The 19,326-nt window shown below is 39.5% G+C and overlaps 2 protein-coding genes across 7 annotated transcripts in view; one reads left to right on the plus strand and one right to left on the minus strand.

The window, feature by feature from the left end:
* PTPRD (protein tyrosine phosphatase receptor type D) overlaps positions 1-6,117 on the minus strand; it is a 529,199-nt gene extending 523,082 nt beyond the window's left edge. For 5 of the 6 annotated variants that reach the window (XM_037796889.1, XM_037796888.1, XM_037796887.1 and 2 more), the window contains exon 1: positions 5,567-6,117. The gene's annotated coding sequence lies outside the window, so the exon portion shown is untranslated. The remainder of the gene's footprint in view (positions 1-5,566) is intronic. The other variant, XM_037796885.1, reaches the window with a different exon arrangement.
* On the plus strand, positions 673-18,352 carry LOC119545203. The gene is made up of 4 exons (XM_037850759.1): positions 673-701; positions 5,605-6,078; positions 13,514-13,726; positions 17,674-18,352. The coding sequence occupies exons 1-4, from the start codon at positions 673-675 to the stop codon at positions 17,735-17,737; spliced, it is 780 nt and encodes a 259-aa protein (XP_037706687.1). The 3' UTR covers positions 17,738-18,352.
* Positions 18,353-19,326: the final 974 nt, after the last annotated feature.

Below are 19,326 nucleotides of genomic sequence, written 5' to 3' on the forward strand. Positions count from 1 at the left end.
TTTTATTCTCTCCAGTTTACAGATGCTAAAACTGAGACTCCGAAATGTTAAGCAAGTTCCCCCAAGATCACACACATCATAAGTGACAGAACTGAGGCACATCAAATCTATGCTCTTTCCACTACAGCAAAAACAGAAGGGAGTTGGTCCAGATTTTGCAAATATTTAGCATTATCTTTACATGCATTTTGCATCTGCATGATTAAACAAAATTAAGCAATAACTGATATTCAATTATTTACAAAATCAGTACTAATACAAATCTTTTTGTTAAAAAAAAGTCCAACTACAAAAGCTTCAAAAAGTCTCTTGTTACTTGTTATTCAATGATTACAGATGATCATTTTATATATTTGGAAGTACAATTTCTCCTAATGCAGAAGCAATACTGAGAAATGCTATTTTCTAAATGGAATTCACAGACCTCAATTTAGTTAGCTACTGCTACATTAAAGGGTATAGCTCAAGGGCTGTTAAAAAAGACAATTAAGAATGTATAAATTCAATCAATCTCATGAACCTGACAGAGTTACAATGTTTAAATCCAGTAAACAGCAATGTGATAAAGGTCACAATGTCCTGACATTGTTATCTGAATGTCAAAGAGGAACCCAAGTTAAACAGTGTTTCTGGTCAGCGAATTCAAAGAACTAGGAAAATGCCTGGGCTCCGATGGCGGCTTTTGCTCTTACATATTTTTGGTAAATGCTGAAGGAACCAAAGAGGGGCTTGTTACCTAAAAGTAGCCATTTGCAAAGGAAAGCAAGGCTTCCTGGCTGCAGTTGAGTACAGGAAGAACATGGAAGTTACCGCAATACTATTTGTCTGCTGTTATGCTGGCTTCAGACCGAATGGGATGTCTTAGTTTTACAAATTGTAATCTTTTAATGTACTGATCTATGATATCCAGGGATTTGATTTGGGGGACAGCAGAGGTTAAAAAGCCAAGAAAAAGCTCTAATTTTCTCTTATTTCCTTGCAATTTTCAAAAAGCCATAGACCAGCTAACTATTAAATGTATCAGCATGAACCTGAAAATAATGCATAGAAAGATACTAAATGAATTACTTTGAGGAGGAGCAGGCAGGGCATTGCAGGTATTGTTTTAGTCTATTTTCCCCCCTATGGGAGATACGAGGAGTATAACACACACGTACATAATACTTAAAATTCTTTAATGTCTAAGCCTTAAAATATTTTATAAATAAAATATTAGGAGAAGAAAATGCAAACTGACTGATGTCACATGAAAGCAAATAGGTAATTCATGAAAGGTGAAACGAGGGATATAGGCCTTAAATGAAATTTTGTGAAATATATCTTGTAAGAATTCTATTTCTTTAATGCTTCAGTCTAGCATGACCACTCTGTCATGACATTATTATTTAGGTTATATGAGGTCAGAGAAGGCTGTAATGTGTGAACATTTGCTCTTTGACTTCTCAAGACTTGTGATGCAAAGAAAATGCTGAACTTGTAATTGTGAAGCCATAATTCTATATAATGAACAATCAGAAAGCAAAAGTCAGATATTCTTTTTGCTATCTTTCTTCAGGGCTTAATTGTGGTGAGCTGAAACCCATTTTTCATTAAAAAATAGGTTTCCTCATACTCAAATTTTTTTCTACACTCTATGCAAAAATCAATGTTGCTTTAGGAGACTTTAAAGGGGAGAATTTGGTCGCTTTTAATTGCCAAAATGAATGCAAGCCAAGCATGACATTTTAATAAGTGTTACCAACTACTAATTAGAAGCAAATGAGATTATCCATATAGAAAATATATCCCAAAACAAACATATCCTTTGGTAAAAATGTCACTGTGCTATGAAATTACAGAAGCTTAAACAAGTGACATTTGTTGGAATGAAATTTACTGACAAATACCCTCTAAGAAATCTTCTTTCACATTATCAGATTTCTTCCATGGATATGTTATATAGGAAACCTCAGTCTTACAGCTCAAGAGTGATCAACTTCTCTTTGGCTGCATCTTGGCAAATGAAGGATAATACAAGAAGGAACGTTATTAAATGCTGACTTTGCTTGAGATTACAAGTTGCCTTTGTGCCATCACAAGTAAGTAGCTTCCCTAAAAGTGTTTTTCAAAGAAACAAAACAGTACAAAGATTAAACAAAGAAGAGGTACAGAAGTCCATGAGGTAATAAGATATTCAGAGTAAGCCTGGCTTAACATACAACCCCTTTACTCACACTAACCTTGCTAACCAAAAAACTACTGTTTCTTTAAGAAAATAGGGGATAATTAAAAAAAAAGATCTTTGTAAATTCTGGAAAACTGGATAATTATATCTTGGCATTTGGTATTTCATATAGTGTGCTTGTAATAAGCATCTCAAAAGTATATTTTGTGGCCTTAAATTAAGTATACTACATAAAAAGTAAAATACATTTTGGGGATTCCCAGAAACTTTTGGGAATTAAAGATGTGAGCCTAAATGACAGGCTCAGAATCACAAGAACAGACACACACTTCAACTCTCATATCATGCACAAATACACACTGAAGCTAAAGGAGGGTAATTTTAAAGCAAAATCACTTCTAGAAACCCACGTTTCCTGAAATGATACTTTTCATATGTGGTGGTGTTAATGAATTCTTACTTATCTGTGGCATCATTTTAAAACTAGAATTGTTCAATGGATTGATAAATGAAGTTTGATGTGAAGGAAATCCAATATGCAAATACTTACAATGTGCTCTTTTACAAAGAGTCACCCTTGTCAGTTTGAAAAACTGAAAATCAACAAAAGAACAGTGTAAGTATACTTGACCTCATTGCCTAATGTCTATCAAGATTGCCATGCCTGGTTGATTCCAAATTTGTGAAACTGGCATTTAAAATGTACAGTGCATCTTCAGTCCCGCTCCCGCAAGTGCTGACTAAACTGTAGTCAGAGCCTCAGATTCTCCTTCAATGCAAACTTGCACCGCACTTACAAAGCTAGTTTAATCACACCATCAATCTATGACTATACTTTCTGTAAAGTAATTCTGCTTCATTTATCTTTTAACCCTACATTATGCAAATAACATCCCTATCAGCCCAATAAAAAAAGTTATTAATGTTCCTATTTGTTTATCTTTGACATACAGAGAAACTGGGATCACAGATGAATCTGCACAAATACCTTTTCTTTTTCTTATGTTTCACACTCTCTATGAGAAATCTTCCTTGTACCACCATAGTATCAGAGAAGTCCTAAATAATGTTCTTGAAAAACCCTTCAGTCAACCTCTATGACTAACATCAGAGTAAGAATTAATAGATTAAAAAGGAAAAAAAGTGAGGGGGGATTGCCTATTTCAATGTTGTTGTTTTTTAATATCTCTCTAGGAAGGGTCTGAGTATACCATACAAGGGTATCTCTTGGATATAAGAACAGTTATACAGGCCCCTAGTGGCTTAGCAAATAGTAGCACAGCAGATGAGGGGGATTCCAATCCTTAGTTCTTGACGTTGATATATTCTGGTTTTAAATGAACGTCAATCTTAAAAAAAAATCAAATAATTTTTTTAAATATTTTAAACAGCTCTATTTCTATGATAATCTACTGAAATACATATATTAAAGTAGATTACTGCATTTCATTATTTCAGCAACTGTTCAACTGCACTGGCCCAAGAAGAATTTGTATTACATAACCTACACAATAAAATGTTTAATTCGCATACTTCTTTACATGTCATTACAAAAGTAATACATTATATATATTAAAATATATTTGAGAGCAACACTTTCCTCTTTGAATCTCATTCCTATTATAGTATTACTGAGGGCTTTAGGAACAGATTATTTCTATGTAAAGTACTCACTATTTAAAATGAAATATAGATATAAACTGAATGCCACTTTCACAGTGGTAGAAATATAAACATATTTCCCAACAACAGAGATCACACTTACATTGGAGTACACCTATTTTAAAAGATCTACAATTAATAACACCCTTTAATCTCCCCATTCCCTTGCTGTCCTTTCTTTACAAAAGAAAATTCCAGGCAGGCACATTTACAGCTTTTAGCAATTTTTAACTGGACAGAATCTGACAGCAGAATTCTTGAAACTGACCAGCTTGTCAATTTCACACTTTGAAAGTACAATAATAGCTGATAGCATGAGGGTGAATGTAAGAAATCTGTCACAGAATTGCTAGCTCCATTGAAAAGCAAAATATAGTCCATAATTATGGGAGGTGGGAGGTAGGGAAATTTTTCTTTTTATTGTCCATTAGGATGTCCGTTTCAAGAATTTGGAGGGATACTGAAATATTTATTCCCTCTATGCTAAGGCAAAAAGTAAAGTAATATCTACCTATCTATCTGGGGCATAAAACAATATATTTTCAAATGAATGTAGCAGCTACTAAGCATTTTTCTGGATATAACATCATCATTAAATTGGTAGTGTCTAGAGATCCCTTTCAATCAGAATGTTTCAAGTCTTCGTATATCACCCTAGCTTTATCCAAGTTGAGTGGTGAGTGTATGCACTCTGAAACAGAGAAAGAATCGCCAAAAACGGTCAGAAGTATGTGTGTACTCACTCACACACCATATGTGTGCACAGGGTGGCCAGAAAGAACACACCAAAGGTAAAGGTCCACGTTTGTAGCTCTGTAAGCCCACCAGCAAATAAATCTGTCTCAACTCACAAGCAGTTTCTTAGAGGCTCAAAAATGTTTGTGTTACTCTCTGTTAAGTCCTTGGCACTTTGTTTTTGGGCATATTAAAGAAAGGAAAAGAACAGAACAAAACAAAGAACCCTTACGGGGAAATACAGGGGAATGGTCCCTCAGGAATCTTCTTAGGTGCTTAACGGAAAACTGTAGATTGGATTGGGGGATCACTCTAAGAATCTAGAAAACGGAGCAGACGTTTTGCGAGTTCTGTACTTGGAGGCGAATGGAAACAATACAAGTGGATTTTAATAGTCCCAGGTTTGGGAGAATGGAGCTACTATTCGAAATCCTAGAACACACAATTACTGAAAGCCAAGCTCACACTTATTGTCCAGGATTTTTTTTTTTAAAGCATAAGAAGACTAACTCCACTTGTTAGTGATTCTAAATGAAAATCGGCCTCGCAGGAAGAGACACTGCAAGTTTTCCACACGTAGACATAAAAGCTACAGTAAACCTATAGGAAAGCAAAGAACCTTTGGTTCGCGGCTTTCTTTTTAAATTGTTTTCTACAACTTGGACTTTTCATTATAAATTCTGGGTTCCCTTTCCCATGTGTGTAAGCACACCCGATTCCCGTAGCAGAACCACGAGCTTTGATTCTTCCATGGAAAGGTCTCCAAAACAATCCCCCTCCTCTCCAAGGCAGCCGCGTAGACTTTGATTCCTGCTATTTCTCCCTCTCCCCACTAGTTCAGAGCAAAGAAAGAAAAGAAATCGCCCCCTCACCATAACCAGCCCTCCTTAAAATAGTAATCACTGGATCCCTGGGTAGGGTCGGACTGCCCCACCGTTCCACCATTTCCCCCAATACTACGCCCACCCCAGGAGAAGAGAAAGGAGGTCGCTCAAATACACATATCCAAACACCCCCTTTCTCCAGAATCCCCTCTCTCCTAGTTGCGAGGTTTCGAGCGAAAAGCGAACCGCGCAGGGGAGGACCTCTGCCCAAGGAGGTTCAGAAGAGCAAAGTGTGCGCTTCGGCGCCGGGCCGCTGGAATTGTGGACGCGGGAGCGTGTCGCTCCGGCCGGAGAGGCTGGGGCAGCCGGTTCCCCGCGCAGGGCGAGCCCCGGGCGGCAAGAGGGGAGGGCACAGGGGGCGGACCTGGTCAGCTCAGGGGACTTACCTGGTCATGTTGGCTCTGGGCAGCCGCCGCCACCGCCTCCCGCGCCGCCACCAGCACTTTCCTCCAGCGCCTTCGCGCCCCGCCACGGCCGCGCCGCCTGCGCCTGCCCGCGCTGCCGCCTCCGGACGGCCAATTTAATCCCGCGGAGCAGCGGCCACCGCCGCGGGAGCCCCCCTGGTCGCCGTCGCCGTTCGGCCCTCGTGCGGCCAGCCCAGTCCAGAGCGAGGAAGTGGAGGAGAGTCAGCGAGTGAGTCCAAAAAGCCTAAATCCAGCATCCAAGGGAGCGCGTCCCCCCGCCCTCCCTCCACCCCTACCCCCTCCTCCACCTCCTCCTCCTCTTTCTCTTCCCGGGCCGTCCTCTTAGCCCTTCTGAGCCCGTGGCTTCCGCGGCGGTTTCTCCTCCTCCTGCTCCTCCTGCTAGCCCTTCGCCCGCTTCCCGGCTGCCGCCGCCGCCGCGGCCGCTGTGTGTCTCCTCTCCCTCCTCCTCCTCCTCCTCCTCCCGCTCCTCGATGCGCCGCCGCTCGCGGCTGGGGGGTCTAGGGCCGCGTCTCCTCTCCTCCTTCCGCCTCTCCTGTTTCCTCTTTCCTGCAGCTTCTTCTTTTAAAGCGGATTCTTTGGCCAGAAATAGCAACTCGGCTGCCCTCTTCTGCACCCCCCTTTCTTCTCTTCTTCCCCCTAAAAGTGAAGCGCACGCGAGAGGTAACCGAAAACTGAGGCCCGCGTGGGGCGGAGGGATGAGCGGCGAGGAAGAGGGCACGAGACGCCGCCTGGACTCGGGCCCGAGCACCGTAACGGGCCGGGAAGTGGAGTGGCTAGCCCAGCCCAGTCCTCAGACCTGGCGTGAACCCGGGGGTTATGGTTGGAGGCAAGGAGATGTGTTAGGGAAATTAAATGAAAAAGCTCGGGAAAGTGATTGGAAAGGCTTCCCTCTTTGTTTCCTTGTCGGGGTAATTTTAAAAATCCTCGTAACGTGCTAGGGTTCCCACGGAATCGCGGTGGCCCCAGCGCTGGGGGAGTGTGTGTGCGCGTTGCCTACGAGTGAGTGTGAGTGTGGGTACGCGCGAGCGCGGGGAGAGCTGGGCGGGCTGCGCCTGCTGGCGAATCCCTGAGTCTGGACCACTGACCCACTGAGAGGGCAGGAGAGCTGGGCGAAGGAGGGGCAGGCAGCAGAGCTGGGCAGACGAGGCATGACACCACACTCACACGCGGAGAGGAGGGGGCGAGGTGACGTCACTCCCCAGCATCTATCCACCAGGCCAGAGAAGACCCTCTGTAACAGATTCACTCATCTCCTGAAGATGCATGCCCGGGTGCTTCCTGCACTCGGACAGAAGAACGCACAGGAGGAGAAAATACTGGTCGCTCCCTAATCAAATTAGTGATAACAAAAGAAGTGTGCTTTGATGAGACTCAGTTTGTGCCTTCCCCAGTTAACCTTCGCAGCCTCGTTCAGGGATGCTTGTAGGATCCACTTTGGAGGCAGAGAGGAAGAAAGAGAAGTATTGGATCCGAATCTTAGTGTACTAACTCTTGTTTTGCTTTCATGCTACTTGCTTTTATAATGTTGGAAATGCAGTACCCCTGAGTTTCTCTGAAGGGCACCATAAAACCCTTTCTCTAGATAGGCACCCAGTTGTTAAGCTACACAAGCTTCATCCACAGAATCAGAATCTGCGGGTGGCTAAAGTGTACTGTGCAGTTGTTAGCTAAGAGGTGAATTTTATTCTTGTTGATAAAGACCTGCTTCACTCCTCATAGGATCTCCAGCATATGGGGAAAAAATCAGCAGCTGGAAGCTACCATTGGCAATTGGCCCATCAAAATTTTATTAGAAACTTGGGTCAGAGAGGTTAAATAAACTAAAGGCAGGGTCTCCAGCCACCTCCCTTGCTCACTGTTTTCAGACCAACAGGTACACACAGTACTTATTCCCATATTCCAGAAGTTGTCTTTGAAAGAGCAAAGTAAGCAGACACCCTCAGTTTTAACCTTATGCTCTGGTGTCCTAACTGTTGACTCAAGCCCACCATTTTTTTCACCCTCTGCGTGCTGTGTTGCTGAAAGGCACTGAAGGATTGGTTAGTAATCCTCTGCCTACCATGCACATCCAAAAGAAGTGGCATTTTTCTAAAGGAGCCTTACTAAATGAAGTTTAGTTTTTCAGCAATTTGCTGGGGGCGGGGGGGAGGGGATAAGCAGTTTACACTCTAATTTTTTTGATGATCTGAAAGCCTGAGCAATATGATGGACACCTGCCACTTTGCCCTAAGGATGAATTCAGAAATTTGAGCCTCCACATAGGTGATTCTCACCCAAGTTGTAAAAAACTTGGCTTTCTTATTGCCACATCCTCCTTCATAAACTGGTGAATCCCCTTTCCCCATCCAGAGTTAGACCTTGCATAAACCCAGCTTGGAAATCTCGTTGCTATCTGGGATTATGATGGAGGAAAATGTCAATATTTCCCACAGGTAGCAAGTTAAACTAGCTAGAGGATTTGGCACTTGTTAATTTTACCAAGGGGAGCAACAGGCGGGTTGGAAAGGGACCTCACCACAGGAATTAGGGGAGACATAAGCCAGGACCCAAGTTTCCTGATACCATGAGGTACCAGATGCTCCTGTCCCCACTATAACCAAACATCTTAGAAAACAAAATAAGGATAGAGGGAGGTGATTGGGAAGTCTGAGTTATTATCCAAAAGAGATTGAGCCTTATTCAGAGTAATACTGTTGAGGAAAACCAAACTGAGCAGAGGAGCCAAACTTGCTCTGTGCATCTGAGTAGTAGTTGGGGTAAGATTACAGCCCACCACACGCATATTAACACATTCAGAGCAGATTTGTAACAAAGCAGCATCCTGGGGCATGTAATATAAGCTCTGGGGTATTTCACCATTTAGATATTTGAAATCCAAGAACATCAGAGGTGGGCCAATCATCTTTTAAAATGACTTCGTTTTATAGGTAAGGAAACCGAGGCCCTGAAAGTACAAGGCCACTCAACTATTTGGTGGCAGAAGCAGAACAAGAACCCAGATGTCATGATCCAGTGCCACCCATCCCTCTTCCTACTCATCATTATCACCAAGTTTTGGATCAAAGAAGCCTTTTTTCCAATTTACCAATGAGCAACAAATATAGAATATTTTTAAAACTAAAAATATTTACATGAGGGAAAATGAAGCAGTAGGCCTAGGCATATTCTTTGGTTCATTCCAGCTTTAACAGTCAGTGAAGAATAGCACACAGGAGCTTTGCTGTATAGCACAACCCCCTCTAGTGCAGAATTCAGCACATGATGACTATGAGTCTGTTTTGGATCCCATCCAAGGGAGTTAGTTCCTAGAAGTACTTGAAAGATTTTATTCTCACCTACCGTGAAGCATCCGAAAAGACTAAAAGCATTATTGATAGTGATAATATTAATCATCTATTACATTTGTATTATATGTTAAGCATCATGCTAAGCATATTACATATCATATCCCACTTTTTTCAAAAAGCACATATCATGACCTTTACTGGGTCACGAATCCACTAGGTCATGGGCAATTTTTAAATGAAATACATCAGGGAAGGAAAGAAAGTAGAGTTCATTATATGTACTAAATATTGTTTTGTAAAATTTATATTTCAGTCGTGGGTGGTGACTAAAAGAAAGTGTCCGAAAGCTACTGCCTCATCTCCAATCTTAATACGCACCTTGCTAACTAAGTATTATTAGCCCCACTATATAAGGGAGGAACCGGGATCACAGGGTATAAGTACTTTGGCCAAGCTGACATAGCTAGTGAGTGGCTAAGCTAGAATTTAGAACCCATTTTGCTTCAAAGTCTGTGCTTTTTCTTCTATTCTGACTATAAATTATTAACTGAGGAATTGAATAATTGTCTCCAATCATATTTTCTTTGTGAGGACTGCAGTGTATTTTTTATTAAATCCAATTAGAATGGAGAAACACAGTACAGGTTCAAGCGACCTGTTCAGAAGGTAGTAAACAGTTTCATAATGCACTGAAATTAATATCTGAGACCTCTTCTTTCACGTGCTAGGTTGTGTCTAATATACTCATTAATTTGCTGCTAAATGCATAAATGAAATAGTAAGTAATGGTTTTCATCCTCAAGTAACTTAAAGACCTCTGCAAGTGTTAAAATTTCTATGACAGTTTTTCAGATTTCATTCATATAGCATTTCTCAGTAACTCACTTCATGCTCCAAACAGAACTGACCAATGAGAAAGATAAAAGAAATACAAGACACAGACCCTAAACTAACAATCTTATTCACTTGGGGACACAAGATATACACATATAAAATAATCACACAACACTGGAATTCCACCTAAACTGAAGAAGAGAGAAAGGCAGTAACCTCTATTTTCTACCCACAGAGGTGCTGTGCTAGGTTTTTGATGTATATATTCCTATGGATTCTACCAATAGCACTGCAAGTTTAGGTGTTGTTATTCTCATTCTTCAGATTTGAAAGCTGACAGTCAGAGAGATGGAAATACGCTACCATGAACACAGAAATAGAAGGTGACTGAAATGAGTCTCTAGTCCTAGTCTTTCTGACTCGACTGCCCAATGTTTCTTTATAAACAGGTGGGCTTCAAGTAGACAAGGAGGTTGTAAAAGATTTTAAAATATGCTACACAATCATTCATACCTTTCTACATATAAAATAAATGCACTTTCTTTTTATTCCAAGCAGCATCTCTTGTTGCTGTCAGGCAGCACTGTCCTCTTAAAGAAATCCACATTGTTCTCTAAAGAAAGGTCTAGAAGGGCCAGGCCCTCTCCCGACTCTCCTCAGTTCGGCTGCTACATTTCACCCTCACCTGCAGTGTGTAGAGGACGTTACGGTACGGTGCTATTTTCCATTGGCTCTGCTACTGGAGATTACAGCATGCGACTGTGACAAATGGATATTCCCATTAAATTCTTTAGTAGATTGGGGCATTCCATTAACCATTGGCACTGTCCCAACCCAAGTGAAATATTGGGGCATTTTTTTTTTTCTGTGACTTAGAAGTGAAGGGAGAAAACAAAGGATATACTCTAATTACCTTTCCTATTTTTTGTTCCTGCATGTTATCATAGCTGTATATTACAATTATTTATAATTAATATATGACAAGTTGTCAGCTAAAATTTAACAGGTGATTTGTCAAGAAGCCCCATTAATGCATACATTAAGCACTGGATTTCAGTGTTTCCTAACAATAAAATTGTGTCTTGGTTTTGTTTTAAACTTATTCTGTTTAAACATTCAGAGGTTACCTATCTTTATATACTTGCAGCATCCTTTAAAAATACAACTATTGTGAAAGTGAATGGGTACAATGTGAGCAATATTAGGAATAAGTACATTTTTGTCACTTTAACCATTAAATGCTAATGTTTTAAATAAGGAAATTAATTGCCTAGTGTTTATTTTTGTGTTTTAAACTTTTATGATCTTTAATACATTTTTCAAATGATGTCTTTAGTAGCAAAGGCAAAGCTAAATGAAGAGGAAAGTAATTGCAGTTACTTATTTTCCATTTAGTTTTTGTATCTTACACCAAAGCACTATGAAATGTAGGGATATTTTAAAATGCAGAAGATTAAGAAGTCAACTGAAAGCTAGTAATTAATCATTCAATAGAGGAAAAATCTACAGAGACCCAAAACTGATGAAGCAGGCTCCATTTTACTGAGTAACACAAGACTGGGGCACACAATGAAAATGAATCACAGGTGTTTCTTGGGAGGGGTAATAAGATTCTCTGAAATAAGGAAAAGTTTAGTTTCATTATCTATAGGTCAATGTCATGGGACCTAACCTGAAAATGAAGTTAAATTTTGAGTGAAAGTTGAATTATTGGTTACATGACCAACCCGAGTTTATATTATTTAAGAGGACAGAAAAGTGGAGCAGCATTTGCTTAGAATTTCATTTGCACAAAACTGACTCTTATCTTTCAATTGTCCATTTTATGTGAAGTAACACTGTCTTTATGAAGATTCCTGCAGTCCGCTAAATAGGATGAATTGGCACTGCCAGTTGGTTCTCATTCTTCTTTCTTTTTTTTTTCCTCCTTTATTTCCTATCGCTCTTTATTTCATTGAGTATAATTGCACCCTCATTAAACTCTGAGCATCTCCACGATCCTTGTTTGTATCACTATCACCAAACACAGAACCTGAACTGTAATCAGATCTCAAAAAAATGTCTGCTGAATAAACAAATGGATGATAATGTGTGCTTAGATACCACTTTAGCTGGTCAGATGTCACCTTAATATTCCTTTTTATTGGGCCTCCATTGAAAGGTACAGTGACCTAGAGTTTGGCCAGAGTTGGTCTCACCAATAACAGCATATGCAAAAATGTCCCAGACAAGGAATAAGAACGCAATCTGAATGGGACTGGATAGATAGATTCATAGTTCCACTGGATTCTTGATGAAAGTAATTATAAAGTTTCAATTTTCCTGACAAAATGTCATAATAATTGATTAGTTCAGTGAAAGAAGATACTTAATACTTCTGATAGTACTGAAGTTTTCGTTTTTAACTAGTTACACTCTACTTAGTGGACAAGAATTTATTTGTCTGCAAACATTTTTTGTACATGATCTCATATTACTTCAACCCATCCTAATTTTCAGAAGTCATTGGACTCATCTCCAAAATTGCTAGTCACACTAACAGGTCTAGCAGAGATAGAAAGAGGCAAACCAAAAACTATTCTATTCCATGTATTTGATTAGTTTAAATAGTCTATTAAAGTCAGTCTTTGTTTTATAAATGTAGAAGCACCATTCTCACTCGGTTATATGTCTGTGTTCAGTCCTCTAGAATCACATTTTGTCTCCTTTTCTAATCACCTCAAGCCCATCTTTCCAGTCCAAATGTCTTCACTGTTCTCTGAACTAGTGCAATAATTGTCTTTTATTTATTCTTCTACATAAACTCTTTTCCTGATTGGCCCCAATCCATTCCCCACTGGGCTGTCCAATTAACCTTAATAAAGCACATGTTTGATTATGTAACCTCCATGCTCAAAAACCTCAGTGGTTCCTGTTCTTCCAGCATTCAAGAACCACCACAAATGGATTGCTGACTGAACCCATTTTTCCATTCTCATTTTCCCTACTGGCAATACCCTAAATGCTATACTGTTTGTGTACAATGGAACAGTTTTCCTACTCTGCCAGAAAGTTCTCTGACACCTATGTGTTGGATGGTGTTGAACTCACATCCATGCATCCCTTAAGTATCATCTCATTAAATAGTGCTTTTTTTCTGATTCCTCTACACTGATAAATACTGTTCCTTTGGAACATCTGATTCTTTGAATCTCTTATGCTAAATATTCTATTGAAATTCGATAAAACGATCATAGAAAGCACTCACCTCCAAGATATGTCCAACAGCTTGTTTTATTGGTATCTACTCATTAATTGGAATTATAATATAGGTTTGAGCAGGCACTGGATAGACTTAGTGGGAAATTATGCAAACATATCTACACTCATTGAAAAGGCCTCATTGTTTAGTCATATCTTTAAAGATCTTGTGCCAGGTGACTGTGTTTAGGAAGGAAATAAAGAAATTGCAATGATTCTGAGTTAAGACCAAAGTAAAGACCAACATATGGAAACATTTAACAATTTCTTTTTTTAATTCAGCTTTGTTCCTGATCCATGCAAGAAGATGAAACAACCTAGTACTATACCCGTTTTTTACCTCAAGAAGCACAAAAGGAAATCTAGTCCGACAGATATTCTTCCTTGCCTTCTCCTTGACAAACAACCAATGGCCAGTCATCTAGAAGCTGAAAAGACCAATCAACACCCATCCTTTTTAATTTTTTCCCCTCCATCAGAGGGACCACCTGCCTGGTAAGTCCCAAGAAATAGCCTACATTGTATCAAGTGGAGGTAAGAAGGAACATGAGACTTCTGTTATTTTTCTGTTTCATCCCTGTACCTCCAAAACATGCCTGTGTTTTAAGAGTATGGACATCAAAACTGCTTAATTTTTTCAGAGTATGGAAGAAATGAGAAATTAGAGCAAATTCTGAAAGCTATATAATTCTGTCTGTGGTTCAATCTAAATGGTGCCATCCATAACATACTTGCCTTTTATTAAAATTATATTTATACTTGTCTCTTTCCCCCCCATGCCCCTGCCATAGGCTAACCTCTCTGTCCACATGTGTCTCCAGATTGAAAGGCTATCAAAGCCATAAGGGAAAAGACTGGGTTTAAATCTTCTTAATCTGTTACACCTACAGAGTGTCTGGTCCAAAGACATTATAGAACCCTGTTTAGTTGAATTCTTCTACAGTCTAATGCTTTCTTTGAAATCATTGGGAACACTATATGGCATAGGAATATCCCAACTGTTCCAGTTTAGTATATTCTACCATATTGACCCCAGAGAGTAAAAGTGTGTTCATCAGACCACAAGTCCAAATGTTTGGACTGCCAAACTCCTAGAATAGTGGTTCAAAACCCTGTCTATACATTAGAATCACCTGAAAATAGTTAAAAACATATGCCCAGAGCCCTCCAATGCTAGCTGAATTGGATTCTCTGAGCATGGGGTCCCAGCATCTGTATTTTAAAACCTTGCCAAATAATTCTAATGCATAGCCAAGGTGGAGTAACCTTTCTTTCAGCTCTAGAAAGCACGTTTTGAAAACCACTAGACTAGATTATCTCTAATTTTTTTTCCAGCTCTAGGATTCCTTGTGAAAGTGCTTTTATTATATAAGTGAAAATGAAATGGCCCTTTGACTGAACTCCATTGTTAAGTAGTATCTAGAAAGGAAACAGTCCAAATCTCCTATACTGGTGTGTTATTTTTAGCATTTCTTATTATTTAGTTTTCAAGTAGGGCCATTCATCCTACTGCTCATTCATCTAGGCCTCCACTGTGTGTGAAGTATGTGAACTATGCACTATCAAGGCATTCTAAAAATGTGTGCTGTGAGTAATGCATACATATTAAGGAAAACCCTTCCATTCAAGAACAATACAAGCATCCCCTAATGATTTTCATTCTCTGCAACCCAACTAAAAGAGGAAACAATGATATCAAACTAGCCAAAATTCCAACCACCCTATTCGACCCCCAAATAAATCTGATTTTTTTTTTAAAAAAGGAACAAAGATTGAAACCACCTCCTTGGAAACAAAATGGAAATACTCTCAATTCCATGCTTTATTTTCAGATTTAAGTCTCCTACTTCTAAAAGTGAAAGAAGGTGTTGCTCACATTTTTTTCCTTAAGGGATTCATTTTCTTGAAAGTGAAGTACTCTCAGTGAACTCTAACAATAAAAAATTATCAATACACAGCTAGATCCAACTTCTTTTATTTTTCTAAGAGTTCCTAACACAGTGCTTAACAAATAAGAGCAACTCTGACACTATCCACACTACAGTAAATTATCGACATTTAACATTGATGTGGCACTCTGCAGTTCACAGAAAACTTTAAGAGACAAGTCTCCAGTAATGCTGTTATTAAATAATGTTGTCATTGTAAAGCACCCATTTTACAGATGGCCCAAACTCATTAATTTATCCAGATTTTCTGAATCAAAACATCTGGGCTACTTCCTGGGCAGCCGAATGTTCAGCAAGCCTTTTAGGTCATTCTTAAAACCTCTGTGATAATTCAAGTGCATTGATTTGTTTTATTGTTCCTAGGAAAATAACCCAGTGCAGCTGAACAGATTCTGGCGTTTCCAAAAAGGCTGCCTTTTTTCTAGGGTTTGCCTTTTTCTTTCTTCCATGCTTTTTAAAAGGAAAAAAAAAAAAAAATCACAGGTGGCACTAGTTTACTTAAATCTTCGAGCTTTTTAATTCTGATCTGCACAGCTGGCTTGTTCTAACAGTTGTCCCCACTTGGAAGGAAACTCCTATCTGCTGGCACTGGCTTGTGTCCTGCCCCTCACCCTTCTGGCCATAACTAAGGTCCTAACAACCTGCAGCAAACACAGGCCTCCTTCAGCAGGGAGCTGTAATTACATGAAATTTACTGGACATTGTAGTACAAGCTCAGCAGCCTGCAGACATTTCAGTGGGCTTCAGCATTCTATCTGGCATCCCACTAGTTCCAGCTGTTATACTCAAGGAGAGAATCAGCCATTACCTATTTGTGTTGTTATGTGTCTTACTTCATCAGTTGTTTGTTTTTTTTTAAAAGCCTTAAATGTAAAATACCCTTTTGCTCAGCTAGGCCTTTCTCCCCCATATATTAGAACAGTGTAATAGCTACTTTGGAAATACCATCTCACATATAACTTGAAAAAAAAAAGCCTTCTTTAGAATGAAACTACTCATTTCAAGGGAGGAGTCAAAGTTATTTTTACCTTATAATTATTTCTAATCCATGCAAAGACTGGCAAAAAGAGGATTTTGATTTTATGTCTGGAATGAAATACATTTGCCTAGAATCAAAGATGCAAGAGTGGAAAACCCTCAAAAATTAAAAGAAGAGAAAGTGTGTGTCAACCATCGCAATCTTCCCAATTCTCCAACTTTCCAAATTCTTTTAGTTCACCACCCCAACTTTAGTAATACCCTAATGTTTAAAAACCTCCAAGTGTTCTGGTTATGATTTCTGGGAAATTGTCTGTCAAAAGAAAAAGATGTTCCAAAGACTTCGGTGGTTTTCCCTCGGGCAATGGAAAAGCAGTGAGGTTTATGACATCCACGTGAACACAAACACACACTCCTGTAAGTTAAACACCTGCTGATTGTTGGCTCTTTTAGCCTTGAAGGAAACAGGGGTGGGGGAGGGATGGGGAGTGGAAGCACTCAGATCATTTGACATAAGTGACCGTTCTGGCTGCCTTAGAAGTTTATCATTTGTCCAGACATCACTTCAAGGCGAGAGGGATATTGGGAAAAAGATACATGACGGTTTGCCATATATTTGGGAGTTCAAAAGGATAGGAGAGCTTTGTGTCTTCCACTTCCTGACTGCTAAGAAGAAAAAGGCAGCTATTCTTTTGGAGACCACCAGGTAATCCCTCTCTTTCCTCTGTTTTGTCTTATACCTTTTAAACTCTCAAGTAAATACACATGTAAGTAGGTTACACAAAGTGTTGGCAGTGCAAGTTCCCTTGCTTTCCACCCCATTTATACAAATAATCCCATCACTCTTTTAAAAAGCTCTGGGCATGTGTTCAAAACATACAACCCAAACAAATAAACTGCATAACCTAAGCCAAACCCACCAACAACTGGGACACTCTTCTTATTCGGAAAGACCACCCTGGAAAGTGACTTAATTGCAGCATGTTCTCAGAATCAAAATTCTCAGAGCTGAAAATGGAAGTTTTTAAGTTAGCACCTTATCACCAAAGAAATGTGGAACATACACATAAGCCACATATCCAGCCACTTAAGATTCAATGGAGTAAATCTCACTTTGAGAGAAAGTGACATCCTTAAAACATGGAATATTTAGGAAGGAGCAAAGAACCCACTGGGGAATTTTAGGAAAGAATTAGACTTTGGCAGAATTTATTATTTGCAAGTTTTAAGAGAAGTTTACATTTACAACTAAGATCTTGATCTTTTCCAGTGATTGACTTTTCCTGGCCCTTCAAAGTATTTTTGATAGAAAACTTCCTGTCATTTGCCCATAAAGCTGACATGACCTTAGCAGTAGGAGCTGCATATGTAAGCCCATGATAAAAGCAAAAGCTTTACCAATGGGAAGGACTCCAAAGTTTAAAAATTCTTGACAAATTGGTTTTACCTTGGTACGGCAAATAAAGGAATAGTTTAACAGAATTTAAAATGTGTTGTGAAATTTCTCCATCACAGGATAGGCAGAACTGCCCAAATCCACCATCAGGAGAAGCAAGGAAATAAAGATCTTTGGCTGTAGCCAGTGTGTGATTCATGTCGGCACCAGCATTCTGAGGTACCACTGAGAAGAAATGTACTCACTGCAAGATGGCAGCCTGTGGAAATCAGTAGCAACGCAATCAATCAACACCAAGGGCCAAAAGCTCTTCCTTCCATTTCTGTGACAGAACAAACTGCTAAAGAGACTACTGTTAAGTCTGTTCATAGCTCTAACAAAAACTGAAAAGTTTATAACAAGTGGTACCACTTGTGCTTATGTCTCAGCCTAGCCAAAATAATTTCCCCTCCTGGGTCTTCTACCGTGGCAAAGGGTGAGGAATTTGACAGTGAGACTATGAAGAGGATGAAGGTTCCAACATGGAACCTGTAGAGTGAGCAGATTATCATCATCTGTGCTAGCAGAGGTATCAGCGAGACTGTCTCCTTTACTCTGGAACAACTGTGTGATATGATCTCCCATCCACTATCAAAAAGGCTCTGTCTTCAGGAAAACAAAGACTTCTCTGCTCAGTGTTCACTCACATGATTGAGTTTTCTTGTTAACAATGTCATATTATTACTGGTGACCTTTGTATAGCTCTGGATATGGAGGCTATATTAAAAACACAATAAAGAGAGCAGCTTGTTTATAAAAGCTAGTATTTTGACCATAATTTTAATTTTCTCTGTCTTCTCCCTGTAGCAGGAAATTTTAAGTCAGTTATCTGTATAAAGCATGATAAACTAGCATAAAACGGCACATCATCAAGGATGTGCCCTACATTTCTGTAAATCTTGTGGATAGTTCTGTTCTTCTCCTCACCACTTACTTTTGAAAAATATATAATTTATTCAATTTATTCTTTTTTATCTTTAATTTTAATGAAAATCATCCAGGGCCCATCCAAATTTTTCAGAAAGAACAAATTTTTCAGTACAGGACACAGCATTTGCCAGTACAACAACAAGCAGCCAGCCAAGTTGCTTTGGAGGAGTTAAGCAAGTACATTTCAATAAGGACCCAAACAATCCTTGGCAACCAATTAGAAAAACGAGTCATCGCTGCATTAAGGAAACCCTCAAATATGAGTGCTGTCAGTGGAAAATAGAGTTACTCACCAACTGAAAATGTTTACTTAAAGTGAGAATTATTTTATGGAAACCACTGTGAGTTTTGGAATACTTACAATCTGTTCAGATTGGTCACTGTGTACAATGTTACTGCAGCAATATGCCCGGAGACTTCTAATCTGTCTGCCTAATGGAGCAGGTGGCGAGATTCTCCACTGAGCTGTCAGCACCTGGAGGGCAGGGACCATGTCTTATTTATCTTGTATCTTGCTCAGAATCTGGCTCTTCAAAGGCAGTCAATAAATACTGAATGAAGGAGCCCTTATATACTTCGTATACATGGCCACACTCCCTGACTCACTTCCTGACACAAAATATCACCACCCACAATCCTCTCTATCCTTTTACCTTGCTTTATTTTTCTTCTGAGTTATCATTGCCACCTCTCATGTTATATGTGGTTGCTTTCAATACATGCTTATTTCCTCTTTTTGTCCACCAGAATATAAGCTCCCTGAGGGTAAAGTTCCCTGTAGGATGGTGCCTAGCACATAAAAG

This window comes from Choloepus didactylus, chromosome 10 (assembly GCF_015220235.1).
Source record: "Choloepus didactylus isolate mChoDid1 chromosome 10, mChoDid1.pri, whole genome shotgun sequence".
Classification (NCBI taxonomy): Eukaryota; Metazoa; Chordata; class Mammalia; order Pilosa; family Megalonychidae; genus Choloepus; species Choloepus didactylus.

Coding starts and splice junctions, on each gene's coding strand:
- LOC119545203 (XM_037850759.1), top strand. CDS start 673: ATGGCGGCTTTTGCTCTTACATATTTTTG. Junction 6,079..13,513: donor AAGTGGAGGAGAGTCAGCGA/GTGAGTCCAAAA, acceptor TTTTTAATTCAG/CTTTGTTCCTGATCCATGCA. Junction 13,727..17,673: donor TCAGAGGGACCACCTGCCTG/GTAAGTCCCAAG, acceptor TCTCCATCACAG/GATAGGCAGAACTGCCCAAA.